Genomic DNA, 15,820 nt, shown 5'->3' with positions numbered 1-15,820 from the left:
GCAGGACAAAAAGAGCCTTCCACTACTAGAGATACCTGCTTTGTTTTGACAACTTGCTTTTATTGGAACACCAAAACAGTTACATATAGCAAACATGAAAAGGCAAGAAAGGCAGCAGATTACGTACCAATGTCGCAAAGCAGAGAAAGTATTTGACTTTCCTTAAGTCCACAGCAATTTTCTGGTTTGTTTAACAACTACAGAAAAGAAAAATACGTCTAAGTCGGCAATGCAAGAATTATTTGTTAATATCTTCTGTCCTCAATCACCACCACAACATGAGAAAACAATTAAATTTACACTTAAATAAACTGGGCTACAGAATTAATTGGTCTTATGAGAGAATAAAAGGTACAGAAAGACAAAAGTATATATGAGCAGGAAAGTGGTTTGAAAAGAAGATTCCAAGTGTGTGAAGTCTGTTTTAGTTACATACAACACATTTTTGTAGGCAGTTTAGAGGCCAGGCAATGACAGATTCAACACTGACAGCCATTATGGGGAGCTCATGGCCCCCGAGTCTGCACATTCCCCAAAATCTTGACAAATTCAAAACATATGACAGCAAAAAAATGAGATTTATGACTGGCCCAAGTCTCAGGAGCAGGATCACTGCTTGGAGGATCAACTGCTCTAAACAAATAGTCTAAACTATTTCTGAGGAGCCAAGGAAAATCAGGCCAAGTGACAAGAAGAAACAGGAAGGAGCAAATCCATACACACACACACCCACACCAGGAGAATGATACCCTGTAGTCCCTAGGTTAGTACTCCATGAAAAGAATAGGAAGGAAACACACGGGTGCCAGATTTTCACTATGTCCAGTGTAAAGAAAGGGGGTGAAGGGGTTGTCACGAAACCAGTTACAGCTCCCCTTTCTCTGCTTGACCCAGAATGATGGCTGCTTTAATCTAAAAAAGTTGGCTATAGACCATCCACCAGCGGGAACTGCTGGCATCTTGGTCACACACACCAGCACAAGGACCTGTGGGTAGGAAGGCACAGAAGCCTGCTATATGGGGTCTGCACCTGCTGGAGACTCCCCCTCCCAAACTCTAGGGTATCCCTAATGGCATTGCAATTAGTCTCCACTCCCTTTGCACCATCTGAGCAGTGCAGAAAACCTGCCCCACAGTCATGCTGGTGCCTGAAATGTATCAGAAAGAGGTGTGCTCTCTTCTGCAATGACTGCATAACCCTCCAATGCTGATCCACCCAATGCTGGCCTGCAAGTTACTGCCCTTACCAGATCATTATGTCAGCTGGCATTCTGAAACATTTAGCAGTCAGTGAGTACTTTTATGTCACTCTGCCTAATTTCAGTTCATCTACTAATTATATATTTAGCCAGGCAGACAGAATGATTGGCATTTCATCATAAAGCCTAGCTAGCTTTGTGTTATCTATCATTTAACCACTCTTCAAAGCTGAATATTTATTTGGGATTTAAGCACTCTAACTCATTCTTGGATTTCTCAGCCTACTTGATCACTACTTGAAAGCTAAGCACTTGCCGTATTAACCAACTGTCCACTGGATTGCCCCTAGCATGGCTGGTTCTACTAACCATTTGCTACCCTCTTACATGTGCTATCTTCAACTCTGCACCTCTATTCCCCTACCCTCTCTACTCTTTCATCCTAACACCATACAGACCCTCCATCATTATCTGTACATTTTCATCTCTTCTTCCTGTCCCTGCTCAACCTCTCTCACTCCCACAAATCCACATACCTCTTCTGCCTTCCTCACTTCCATAATTACCTGTCCCACTCCAATCCTCCCTCACTAACACTCTGCTTCCTTTAACAGCAACTGTTTCCTTTCTCCTGTACCCTCTAAAATGCCAAATCCATCTAAAAGAAAACTTCATCCATCCACATTTTCACAATCTCCCAGCTCTCACTGAGACCTGAACTCTCTCGGGCCCTTCTCTCCCCCTGCCCCTGTACAGCCTCCGTTGCAACTCTCCTATTGCAATCAATCCTCATCAATTCTCCTTGCACAAAATTGTCCTGCACAGATCACAGTTAGGGTATTTGACTTCCTTCTCTTATTTCTGTCACTTCCAACACCTTCCTTTCCTGCTCCTTCTTTTCACTCATCTTTCAGACTACCCTCCCTCTTTCTTCCACTCCATGTTGCTGTGATCTATGGCCCACCTGATTTCCTCTCAGCCCTCGTCCAGACTAACCCGCGGCATCGGCGGGTTAAAATCGATAGCTCGGGGATCGATATATCGTGTCTAGTCTGGACGCGATGTATCGATCCCCGAGCGCGCTTACATCGATTCCGAAACTCCATCAATCCGAACAGAGTTCCAGAATCGACACGGAGAGCCGCGGACATCGATGCAGCGCCGTCCAGACTGGTGAGTACCTCGATTTTAGAAATTCGACTTCAGCTACGTTATTCTCGTAGCTGAAGTTGCGTATCTAAAATCGATTTTAATACCTAGTCTGGACGTGGCCTCACTGACCATTTTCAATGACCGACTCTTGGCTCCCATGCTTCACTATCCTTCACTTTCATTTTGGCTACTTCAGCCTCCAAACTGATGTCCCAAATGATCCCTAGCTAGCTGCCAATCTTCCTGCCTTCAGCTCCTCATTTAATTAGCACCTTCATTCACCTGATCTAGTCTTCACCAAATACTATTCTCTCTGATCTTTCCATCACTGAATTCCTCCCTCTTACCATTACCTCGTCCTCGTCTATTATCTCTCTTCTGCTTTTCACCACCCTTGTTCTCACATCTCAGAAGCCCCACAATGATGCCAGATTTCTCCGCTAGTCACTCCGCTGTCTCAGCCAAGTAGCTCTATTTCTCCCCTCTCACTGAACACCACACCCACAATCCCAGTCAATCACCCATCCCCCCTACATCTTTGACCCCCTCAAGTCCTACCTCTACTCAGGATTTCTTCCAGGAAAAAACATAACATCCAATGGGGCATCTTCCTATCATTGACAAAGTTCCCACCTGCTTTTCTATGTCACCCAGAGGCACTCCCTTCTCCCAGCCTCCTTTAGCCTCCTCTCCCTCACTCTTCTCAACTTCTAACTTTCATCATGTGTTCTTCATCCAGGGAAAAAGGCTTTTGTCTCCTGATTACAGAACACTCACCCAGACCCCCATCTCACACCAAATCCCTTCTTTCCAAAACTCTCAATCAATCACTGTAATCACCTCCAGAGTTTCTTTTCTCCAGATCCATAAACCTTGCACCCTCTATGCTCCCTGAGACTGCTCTTGTCAGAGTCTAAAATGATCTGGTTTTGCCCAAACATGAAGGCCTGTCCTCCATCTGCATGCTCTTCGACTTATCAGCTGCCTCTGACACTATCAACCAGGCTCCTATCCTTGAAATCTTGTCCTCCCTTGGCTTTAGTGACTCCATCCTCTGTCCTGGTTCTCCTATCACCAAACAAAGCATCTTAAATATGTGCTAGGGCGATCATGTTTTTAGAAGTTGGTGCAATTAGTGATCTACTAGTATAGACAGGGCCTACACAGCCTGCCCAAGGACAGAGAAGGAGTCATTGGCAGAATCCGGCTTCAAACTCAGGTGTTCCTGACTCTCATTTCTCTTCAGATAACACTCCCCGCAGATCAAGCTGTCCAGTAACTGACAAGACCACAACTTAGTATCAGACTATTTTCCAGGCTGGTGCTGTCATGGACATTTAACTAGATATTGACATCAGTACAAAATAAAGATGTTACCACACAAGTGCAGAAAAGAGATGAAAATGAGATCACAGGTGATTAAAAATATGCTGTCATGCTTCTCCCTCTTTAGGTGTGACGCACTAGAGGTGATCATTTGGACTAGAGAATTTCACTTCCAGAACAGCCACAGGCACCAACACAGCTTTCAGGGTCTGAAAAACCTAATAAATGCTACACTGAAATGATATTTGATGTAACCAAGGTCACCTGAGGCTGGCCCTCCTCCTAGTCCTTAGGGTTTCCCCATGCTCCTATCTATTCACTGAAGGCAGAACCTCTGAGTGGGGCCCTTGCTATCCATATTTTCAGTTCAGCATCCAAGCTGGTTTCTCGGTATATCCCTAACCTGTCCCCTCTGAGGTCAGACTTTCAGTTTCCTCCTCCTGAGAATATCCAACAAGGGATTGCTCCAAATAAAGCCAGAAGTAGTTAGCATAGAAAACAAAGAGAAGATGAAAGTGAAATGGAAAAGATCATGGATATGATAGGATAAAGTTATTTACTGATTAAACAAATTCAAAGTCCCTCATTGTTAAAGCCTATTTGCCTCTCTCCCAATCCTTAGTCTGTGGCACATCTGACTTGTCTGCTATTTACACTATTGTCATGAGCCTTCATCATCATTTTAGATATAAGATCAAATGCTTGTTCAATCCGCCATTTAATTACCTATGTTTCTTAGTCTACAAATGAAAGAGTGTAATTCCCAATTCCCACTGCAAGGGAAGGGAGTACAAAGTGTACTGGTCTATATCATTGCTCTCTATTAAACTACTGAAAGGTGTTGGTGAATACACCATTAAGAATTTCTTCCAAGGTGCTTTCTAGTGTCTTCCCAAATGAAAGCCACCCATGCAGTGGTCTAAACACGTTTCTAAATCAATCAGAAATATTAGCATTTTGGTAGCTTCTTCAGCCCAGGAAGATTCTACACGAATGGAGGCCATGTGAGAATCAAAATAAATTGGCAATTTAGTGTGAGATCTTTCATACTTTTACACACTCCAGAATACCTTCTCTATTATTTATCTGTATCAAACACGCTGGTGGTTAAATAAGGGCTTGACTTGACTACTAAAATTTGAGCCACACTGATGTAGTTCCTATGACAAGAACACACTGCTTCAATGTAAAAAGGGGATTGCACTTGTACTACTCACCACTGTAAGAGGCTCTAGTGCAAACTCCTTCTTACACTGGTGTGGTGCATCTATGGATTTGCACTTGCACTTGCTACACAGGTGCAAAAATCCAAATCCACTTAGTCCCACAGACAGCCACAACTATGAAATCACTTATCCAGCTATAATTTCAAACAAGCAGGTTTTACCTTCCTGAGATCACCTCCTGAACAGTACTCCATTGCAAGAAGAGGGACATCATTAACTAGGAAGTTCATCTCCTCTGGAACATCACAGGCCTTTACTACATAGGGGTTGTTTAACCTAAACAAATGGAAAGCATGATGAAAATCTTGATACAGATATTTCAGCAGAAGTTCAAGAAGCAGAAGCATCACTAAAATGTGTTTCAAATATGTGCACTGTAAGATTTCTTTTCCCAAAACATTTAATGTTAAAAGTGTTAAGGCCAGCATGTAATTGTCAGCAAGTTACCACAGTGTTACTCAAAGGCAATAAACAAAGTTCATACCTTCTAAGAACAAGTAGCTCAGTGATGAGTGGAAAGATGGTCTTATGGTTAAGGACTGGATTGGGACTCAAGGAGATATGGGTTCAAGCCCCAGCTCTCTGTGTGATGATGGGCAAACGTCACTTAATCTGCACTTCAATTTCTGTACAAGGGGAATAATACCGCCTTACCTCCCAGCGGTGTTGTGAGGATACATTTGTTAAGGTCTGTGATGGCCTCAGATACTTTTCTATGTAAATCACTACATAGGTAGAAGATGTATACATAAGGAGAGGGGGAGCCATTTAGCTATCTAACATCTACTTCCTGGTCATGTCTGAAAACACGCCTGTCAAAGTCTCAAAAATAACATGAGGGGAAACGGAGAGCTTCCAAAGGGCCAAACCTGGGAATATTGAGATTGTAATTCTGATGGAAACACACAGCCGACTCAGTGTCAACTAAGAGATTCAGTATGTTGAATAAAGCAAACTCCATAACACTCTAAACATTTCCATCTCTCTCTCCTTTTTTTTTTTTTGGTTAACTCTTGTCTAGTAATATTTTCTTCTTAGTCTCTACTTCCCTTCTAGATTTTGCAGCCTGACTCACATCATCTACCTTTTGATCATAACTGCCCCTCAGACCGACTTTTTCTATCATTTTGTCCTTTTCAGTTTCCAGCTAGTTCCTTCTCAAAAGGCTGTTTCTCCCTCTCTATGAAATGTTGCCCTTTTTTATATGGTGATCACTTTGTCATCCATTTTTACAGTCAGTGTTGTTCCTTTCCTTTCCTCCTCTTTCTTCTCTTCTTCCATTTCTACTTCTCCTTCCCCACTTAACCCAGCCTCTAGTGCCTTTACATGGGCAAAAGCACGGCATGACAGTGAATGCACACATATCCATAAGCAGGTGGGTGCCCTCACCAGCCCAGAAGAGAACCAGTGCCATGTCCAAGTCTGTTTCAGGCTTGTGTCTCAACATTTTGTTAAACACAAATTTATGAATTATACATAAACAAAGTGATGCACCAACTCAACCCTGGCCTTTCTCCTTGCTTCTCTGAGCCTCCCGCCCCCAAAGAGAACAGTGACCCTTCTTAAACCCCCTTCTCAGTCCTGTGACAGACAGGTGGCCCTTATCAGTTCCTGACTATTTCACCCTGTCACAGTATTGCTGTCCAATGAAGGAGTTAGCTGATAGATCTCAGTGAATTGAGTCAGGTAATGGAATCTGCTGCAACCCTTTGAAGAAACAGGTTTTGGGCAAATAGTAAAATCCATGTCAAAAGAACACAATGCTGAAAGCAAAAATTTTAAACTACTGCAGTTCTTGCAAGAAGAAAAGTTTTGTTCACATGTAGGAGTGGTGTTTCGGCCTGTGCAGACAGACATTGCATGTCACCCTTCAGTTCTTACTGAACTAAGCAGGACAGAGCCTGATCAGTTCTTTGATGGGAGACCAAAGCAAACCAAGGCTAAGAGTGGATTCAGCGGGTGACACACTTTCTCTGAGTCAGGACTGAACCTGTGTGGTATTAAACGTTACTGTGCTACCAAAGGCACAGTGATTCTGATGAGATGTAGAACAGAAGTTCTGACTTTTCATGTTTATTAGGAAGTCTATGCCATGTATGAACCCTGGTGTTTTGACCAAATTCCAAAGTGAGTAGTTATAATTTACCTAAAATTCTCCCTGCAGTTTTAAATGGCTATGGTAATGTTCACTCTATGTTCTATTCTAAAGCACAGCAATTAATTGTAAAATGGCTGGCCACATTCCATCCAAGAGGAAGCTGAATTTTATAGGTAGATGTCATTTTATGCACATATTCAGGCCAAATTCAGGCTCTGGACTCCATTATCGAAATGCAAGTAATGCTGTATCAGCACAGAAAGCCATACAGTTTTATAGGGAAATTCCATGGACAGGGACTATGTTAACCTAATACTGTCTTATAAACAAGCCCTAGTTATGTGATCACTTACATTTTCTACATTAGAAACACACTTGTGGCGTATATAACGGATGAACATAAAACTGAAAGAAAATGCACATCGCTCACATGCAATTCAGGAAAAACAGGATGAAACCCATTGCAGCAAAGCCACATGAATCAGAGCAGTAGCAGAAAGTCTATGCAACAGAAATACTGGACACAAACATGGATCTGGGCCCATATACTTCTGCTCCCACCCTCCAGCCTAAGCCTTTCATTATAGAGTATCTATCCAACTGAGACTGCAAGGTCCAAGAGCCAGGCATTTCACTTGTGAAAAATGAAATGCATACTTCTAGCACTAAATAGTAATAATTAAAATAAGTAGTTATTATTAGGATGACTGTGGCTTACTGTGATTCATATGTCGCACAAATGTACTGGGGACACAGAAGAGTTAGGTGCCCAAGATGCATTAATTGCAGCCTCACACTTGCAGAACAAGTATCAGAGGGTAGCCGTGTTAGTCTGGATCTGTAAAAGCAGCAAAGAATCCTGTGGCACCTTATAGACTAACAGACGTTTTGGAGCATGAGCATCTGAGGAAGTGGGTATTCACCCACGAAAGCTCATGCTCCAAAACGTCTGTTAGTCTATAAGGTGCCACAGGATTCTTTGCTGCACTTGCAGAACAGCTGCTGAACTTCTGCAGGTGTTCTCAAGATGGGTGCTGTGTACACAGCAAAGCCTTGAGCTGCACTCATGTGCCAAATGCAGCTCCAGCTCTGCCTTGTGCCCTTCCTTATGCTGAATTGTCAGGAGTGCAGCTAACAGCTCAGCTAAGGAGTCTGTCCACTACAAGTACCCTAAAACACACCACCCTTTTAAGAAAGTCAATCAACTTTTCAGGTTTCAAATATAGAAAAGCTTGTCCTTAATGTTAACATCATTAGAAGTTACATTATTTACAGCTTCTGAATATTTATGGCACCTTCAATAAAAATGTAGTTTCTATTTGAGACTGAGAATGGAAATACATTAATATCAGATCACTAGTGCATAGCCAGTCGTTCTCAAGATGCTAGGCTTGTACTAAGCGTAAAGCATTTCATTATATTTGTAATAAAGAATATGCTATCCTGGGTGAAAGTAACACATGAACCAGAGCTAAAACTAAAGCTGGGAGCTGAGGGGGACCCACAGCTGTCCCAGGACTGACCAGAAAATGTCACAGAGGTCACGAAAATTTTACAGATTCCATGATCTCCATGACATAATCTTAGCCTAAGCATAGACCATTACATTTCACCTAGTTTACCTCTATATTGAATCCAATAACTTGGGGGTTAAACTAAACTGTGTGTGCCACAAGTAGAAGACAAGAGAGACTGAGGAGCCACAAATTCAGGAGGCCCCTGCAGGCAGGAAACTGATTAGGTGAGTCATGCCCCGATGATCCCTGCAGGTGAATCACATCCCATATCACGCTACCCAACCCCCAAATCTGGCAGTCAGTATGACAGAAAGATTTTTAAAGACTCCAAGAAATAGTAGATGTTCCACTCCCCCCAGTAAGCTATTCCAATACTAGGAAACCATGTCTTGTTCCAGGATTGAATTTGTCCAATTTCAACTTCCTGTCCTTGGTCCCTTTGTCAGCCAGGCTTTTAAAAAACCTGCTCAGATCTCTTTTCTGGGTATCAGTGCCTAAATGCATTGATCAAGTCACCTCTCAATCTTCTCTTTGATAAACTGAGTAATTTGAAAGCAAAACAGCCAACTGGATTTCTATAAAATCCTGTCACACAGAAAGTTCACATCTGGGCCAGGGGCAAACAAGAAATTGCACTGCGGAGGGTAGTTTTTCCATAAAACTGTAAGACTGTGAAAAGAGATGCTTATTAATTTATTGTAATTATAGTGTTTTATCTTTACAGTATCAGCGTAAGTTGATTTTTTTTTTTTAAATACAGCTCTCTTTCCAGGGGCTAAAGATGCTCACTCTCACCTCTAAGAGAAGGTTAAGACCAAAAGAAAGTCTATGTCTAAAAGTCTATGTATGAGTCTGAAACACAAATGCTCCCCAATTGATTTGAGGACACCATCCCCCCAAAGCAAGGGAAAAGGACACGATGGAGCATACTTACTTCTTCATGATCTGGATTTCATGGCACCACCGGTCTTTGTTTTTCATGCTTAGTTCCAGTCGGCAAGATTAATAGCTATCTTTTCACCTAAATCCTACAACAAAAACAATCAATGTGCTGTGGCACAACCACCAGTCTGGAAATTAGCCAGGTTTCAACACACTGGAACGGGATGGTTGTAGCAGAGGGGCATGATGCTGGGGATCAATGTGGGGAGATCAGTGTAGGGCCAAATGCTGGGGGCATAGTAGGTCAGGATGGAGGGCTGTTAGTGCTGGAGGGATCAGTACATTAGGTTATCAGGAACATCTATGTGGAGCAGGAATGGGAAGGGTTATTAGTTATTGAGGGTGGTCAGTGCAGTCAGGATTCACTGAGATCGGAGACAGTTGGGGAAAGCAGAGGGGAGACAACACAGTTACCGAATTGCTAGAATTAGGTGATGGGAGTAGGGAATTATCAGTGGGGAGGGGGTTATCCAGAGGTCAGTGGGTTTGGTGGAGTGGTTACCCCAGAAGTGGGGTCAGAGGACATTAAGTGGAAGAAATGACCAGCAGGGGCTACCCAGGGATGGGGGCACTACCCACGGATCCACAGGGATTACCCAGTGACTGTTGGAAAAGTTACCGGCACGCGGTTTGGCAGGGGCTACTGGGAGTTGGGTGGGTTTAGCGATGGACTCGGTTGGCCGGCGGAGTAGTACCAAGGAGCAGGTTACCACCCAGGGTGGGGGGTCAACGAGTGCCCTGACAGCAACTGTGAAAAGCTGGGGGTCGGGCACAACAGGCTGCCTCTATACGACAAAGCCTCTAATAGCGGGACAGCCGGTCACACTAGGGCCAAGGGGGATTATGAGGCGGAGCTACCGGGGCTTCGGCTGGCACCCGCGCGGGGGCAGGGCGGTTACCGGGGGGCTATTGGAGGCCCCCCACACCTGGTGCTGGTACAGACAGACATTGCCGAAGCCGCCAGTTCCCAGCCGCTCCCGCATTTCCCAGGGGCCGCAGCTGCCTCCGGGGTGTCCCCGCAACGCCGCGCCCACCGGGGGCCGCTCCATGCCGCGCCAGGCCCCTCGCCAACCCGGAAACCAACGCTTCCCCGCGAGCTCGCTGACGTCACTTCCCGCTAGACTCGGGGCGGGGCCGGCGGGTATGAGCATCACTCGCTGCCCGCCCCCCAACGGCCAAGGCGCAGCGCGTGCTGAAGCCCACGGCCCCGACCCCACCCGGCTGCGAGGGGAGGGGCCCCCGTTCAGCCCGGGCCCCGCCCCCAACCTGGCAAAACACCAAATCAGCGACGCAGAAATGCTCCCGGGAGGCCTTGGCAGGGCAGGTTACGGATTTGGCATCTGAACTCTGTCGTCACACGGGCTGTGTTGACTACAGTAGCAAAACTTTTTTTTAATCACAGAATGTCAAATTCACCAAAGGCTCACAAACTATGGAAAAAATATCTCTAGCAATAGTCATCGGATATTGCAGATGATCAGCCAAGTAGAAAATGCTGCTTGATTTAAGGATAGTTGGTATATTTTTATGTGTGAATTTGACAATTGAAATTTTACAAGTTATAAAGTACTTTTTTAATTTGTCTGACAACGTTCCCCCCCCCAATTTCCTTCAACTGAAAATTTAAACATCTAAAACTGCTTAAGAATAAACTACGTCTCTCAAAATTATAACAAATCAAATCAAATTCTGTAAGCCTACTTATAAAGAAACAATTCCTAACCAAAAATGTCATTAAGGTAGAATTAGGGCTACTCAACTGCCTCCCCCACTTTCATTTTTAAACGCATTTTACTATGCGTAAAGGGTTTAACCTCTTCATTTTAAGTTCTATGATTTTATTATCTGAAGGTGGCTAAGTAGCTAACACATAACTAACTGGAAGCACATGGAATCTTTGCAAACATATAAAACTCCAGGCCTCATTCCTCAAATGGAGAAGAGAAAGGATGGAGGGTCTTATGGTTAAAGCACAAGACTGAGAGTTAGGACATTTGTGTTCTATTCCTTGTTCTGCCACCATGCTGCTGCCTGACCTTGCCCCAGTGACTTCACATCTCAATCCCTCAGTTTTCTCATCTTTAAATACTTATTCCTGTTTTGTAAGTGACTGACAGCTACAGCTGAATATGCTAAGAGCTTAATGTTATTTCATAAATGTCATAAACAGATAGGTAAGGGTTAATGTCTCTTTACCTGTAAAGGGTTAAGAAGCTCAGTAACCCTGGCTGACACCTGACCAGAGGACCAATAGGGGGACATGGAGGGAAGTCTTTGTTTATGCTCTTGTTTGGGGTTGTTTGCTCTTGGGACTAAGAGGGACCAGACGTCAATCCAGGCTCTCCAAATCTTTTCTGAATCAGTCTCTCATGTTTCACACTTGTAAGTAACAGCCAGGCAAGGCGTGTTAGTCTATTTTTGTTTTCTCAACTTGTAAATGTTCCTTTTTGCTGAGAGGATTTTACCTCTGTTTGCTATAACTTTGAACCTAAGGCTAGAGGGGGTCCTCTGGGCTATATGAATATGATTACCCTGTATTTTTCCATCCTGATTTTACAGAGATGATTTTTTTTTTACTTTTCTTCTTTAATTAAAGCTTTCTTTTTAAGAACCTGATTGAGTTTTCCCTGTTTTAAGATCGAAGGGGACTGAATCTGGACTCACCAGGGATTGGTGGGGGGAATGGAGGGGGATGGTTAATTTCTCCTGTTTTAAGATCCAAGGGTTTCTATCTGTGTTCACCAGGGAATTGGTGAAGTCCCTCAAGGCAACCCAGGGAGGGGAAAGTTTTGGGAGGACAAAGTGCTCCAGACACTGAAATTCTGGATGGTGGCAGTGTACCAAATCTAAGCTAGTAATTAAGCTTAGACGTGTCCATGCAGGTCCCCACATTTGTACCCTAAAGTTCAGAGTGGGGAAGGAACCTTGACAACAAAATACTACTTTAAGTTAGTAATTGACCAACAAAAGCTAGCAAATTAAGTTTTAGGTTAACTCAATTTGTTATTGTAGAAAAAGTGTTAAAGGGTAGAAGCACTGCTATATTTCTTGGATTTTGTTAACTCATGAGATAACATTGTTTAGGCATACTGTAGGGAGTTAGTGACTAGGCGGGAAACCAGAAGTCCTACAAAACATTGGAGCAAGTTTTCATCAGCCTGCAGTCCACGTAGAAAGAGACTTAACTGAAGTTTTTGATAAAAAATCTGTGATAATTGGTTTAACTTTAAACATGTGTGTTGGTTTGTGACACAAGCTTAAAATGACAAGTCTAGTTTATATGCGTCCGATTAATAGAATACCTGTACTGTAATCGTATCACATGTTCTTTTTCCCTAGAAAACCATACACCTGACTACTAGCAGCAAAGGTAGTAACACAGGGCAAAACGGCATTTGCTTAGGCCTAGCTATTGGTTCATGGCTTTTACCATATTTCTTTCTAAACAACCTCAGAGGTGCAGCCAGAGACATATTCCCACCTAAGCACTATTCTATCAAGCGGTTGACTGGAAATAAGGACTTGGTAATTCTGCACGTTAGAATCAAGGTTGGTCAAGAATGTTTACCAGTTATTAGTATGCTCAGGATCACGGGGTGGCAGGTGAACCCCAGCATAGGCACCGATATGTGTGTGCTCCAGGACTGGAGCCCCCACAAAAAAAAATAGCGGGTGGTCAGTACCCACCAATGGCTGACCCGCTCAGCTTCTCAGCCTCCCCCCAGCACCTTCCACCCCGTGATCAACTGTTTAGGCGGCGTGCAGGAGGCACTGGGGAGGGAGAGGAAGCAGTGGAGTCAGGAAGTGGCGGAGTGAGAGTGGGGCATGCTCAGGGGAGGAAGCAGAATGGGGTGGGAAGAGGCAGAGCAGGAGTGGGAAGGGTTGGGGACAAAGTAGGGGCAAACCTTTGTGGGAAGGTAGGGGGCTGAGGCAGAGGTCAAGCACCCCTGGGGTAATTAGAAAGTCAGCGCCTCTGAACCCTGAGCTCAGGAAGGTTAGTCCCCAGCCCCATCCCTCCTGCCAAAGCCCAGAGCTGCGTCCACCAGTCCCAGGCCACCCAAGTGCCCCCCAGACCTGGAGCGGCAGGCAGTTGGCACAATCCTCGTCCCTCAGCCTCAGAGCCCCAGGCGGGTGAGCAGGCAGCACGTTCCCCCGCCCCCAGCCCTGGAGTGTTGGGTGGGTGATGTGCCCCCCACCCCCTCCCAAGTGCCAAGCAGGAGGGCTGGCAGCACAGCCCCACAGCACCACGCAGGCTGGCTCACCCAACCCCTCCCCCCCCAGCCCTGGAGTGTAAGCTGGCCACATTAGCCCCAGCCTGTGGCCCTAGCAGGAAGAACCCTCACAACACAGCACCAGGAAACAAGAAGGGGCCTGGGCGGCACATGAGCAGGGCTACACAAGTCTGTTTGGGGAGGCTCAGCCTTCCCCAGCCTTCGATACCTGCCACCCACGCTGAGGATGCTGCTTTGTTTGTGGAGAAGCCAGAGATTTTCAGTCATGCCCTTCAAAGTTTCCAAGATGCCACCAGCAGTATGGAATTAAAATATCTCATGACAGAAGACCAAGGTTCAAAACCTCAAGGCATGTCTACACTACAAAATTAGGTCGACCAAAGTTTCGTCAACATACAGGTGCCACCGTAATTAAAATCACTTTTCCACATACAGACTAAGCTCCTGTGTCGCAGTGTGCGTCCTCACTAGCAGCGCTTGCATCGATACAGAGAGCAGTGCACTATGGGTAACTCACTATCTGGTACAGAGTGTTTTGGGAGGGGTTTGTAATGCCTCATGAGGGCAAACAAGTCATGCAGGGGTGACAAGGAACATGGTTTCAACATCCCATGATGCAGTTTTCTCCATCTCATATTATCATGTGCATCCCATAATGTTCACACCCCTTTTCAAAAGCCCCACAAACCTGCCCATACACCATCTCTGTGACAAGCCTGGATCCTGCACTGCTTTTCAGTATTGTGCTGACCATTACGAACACAATGTGCTTGGAAGCAGCACATTCTTCTGGACTGGCATTCAAGTGGGGGTCAGAGAGAGCTCGGGGCTTAGGACTGATCCAGATGGACTTTGCTGTAACTTTGTTCTCTTGCTCACCACAGACTTTCTACACTGTGTTCCAGACATCTAATAAATCCTTCTGCTTTTTACAATACTGTCTGAAAGTAACTCCTGATTAAGGAATGCATTGCTCCCTGTGGATGTGCAAGCCTTCCTCAGGAGTCCAATTCAAATGGACTCACTGAGGGGAGCTCACAGAGTGAAACTAGGGTGCTGAAGGCTCAGAGGCTTGGTCCCAGGGGGCAGTAAAGCCAAGGGGTTTAACCCTATGGGTATGTCTACACTATGGGATTGTTCCAATTTTACAGAAACCATTTTAAAACAGATTGTATAAAGTCGAGTGCTCACAGCCACACTAAGCACATTAATTCGGCGGTGTGCGTCCATGTACCGAGGCTAGTGTCGATTTCCGGAGCATTGCACTGTGAGTAGCTATCCCATAGATCCCCCAGTCTCCCCCGCCCATTGGAATTCTGGTTGAGATCCCAGTGCCTGATGGGGCAAAAAACATTGTCGCGGATGGTTCTGGGTACAGCCTCACCCCTCCCTCTGTGCAAGTAGCAGACATCCGTTTCGCGCCTTCTTCCCTGGGTGAACTGTGCAGATGCCATAGCACGGCAAGCATGGATCCTGCTCAGCTCAAGACAGCAATCATGGACATTGTACACACCTCACGCATTCTCGTGCAGTCAATGTTGAACCAGGACCTGCAAAACCAGTCGAGGAGAAGGCGGCTACAGCGCGGCGACGAGACTGATGAGGACATGGACACAGAATTCTCTCAAACCGCGGGCCCCTGCGCTTTGTAGATCATGCTGGTAATGGGGCAGGTTCTAGCCATTGAACGCCAATTTTGGGCCTGGGAAACAAGCACAGACTGGTTGTACCGCATAGTGTTGCAGGTGTGGGACGATTCCCAGTGGCTGCGACACTTCCGCATGCATAAGGGCACTTTCATGGAACTTTGTGACTTGCTTTCCCCTGCCCTGAAATGCCAGAATACCAAGATGAGAGCAGCCCTCACAGTTGAGAAGCGAGTGGCAATAGCCCTCTGGAAGCTTGCAACACCAGACAGCTACCCGTCAGTAGGGAATCAGTTTGGAGCGGGCAAATCTACTGTGGGGGCTGCTCTGATGCAAGTAGCCAAAGCAATCATTAAGCTGCTGCTACGAAAAGTTGCAACTCTGGGAAATGTGCAGGTCATAATGGATGGCTTTGCTGCAATGGGATTCCCTAACTGTGCGGGGGCGATAGATGGAACACGTATCCCTATCTTGGCACCGGA

General features: G+C 45.3%; 1 protein-coding gene across 1 annotated transcript in view; it reads right to left on the bottom strand.

Moving 5' to 3' along the window:
* Nucleotides 1-10,571, bottom strand: part of CHUK (component of inhibitor of nuclear factor kappa B kinase complex) — a 90,527-nt gene extending 79,956 nt beyond the window's left edge. The window contains 5 exon segments of the mRNA XM_030571313.1: nt 128-197; nt 5,065-5,179; nt 9,453-9,522; nt 9,525-9,546; nt 10,387-10,571. Coding sequence (XP_030427173.1) covers nt 128-197; nt 5,065-5,179; nt 9,453-9,522; nt 9,525-9,546; nt 10,387-10,509 — 400 coding nt within the window. The 5' untranslated portion in view covers nt 10,510-10,571.
* Nucleotides 10,572-15,820: the final 5,249 nt, after the last annotated feature.

This window comes from Gopherus evgoodei, chromosome 7 (assembly GCF_007399415.2).
Source record: "Gopherus evgoodei ecotype Sinaloan lineage chromosome 7, rGopEvg1_v1.p, whole genome shotgun sequence".
Taxonomy (NCBI): Eukaryota; Metazoa; Chordata; order Testudines; family Testudinidae; genus Gopherus; species Gopherus evgoodei.
This window is presented reverse-complemented; position numbering and strand designations above follow the sequence as displayed.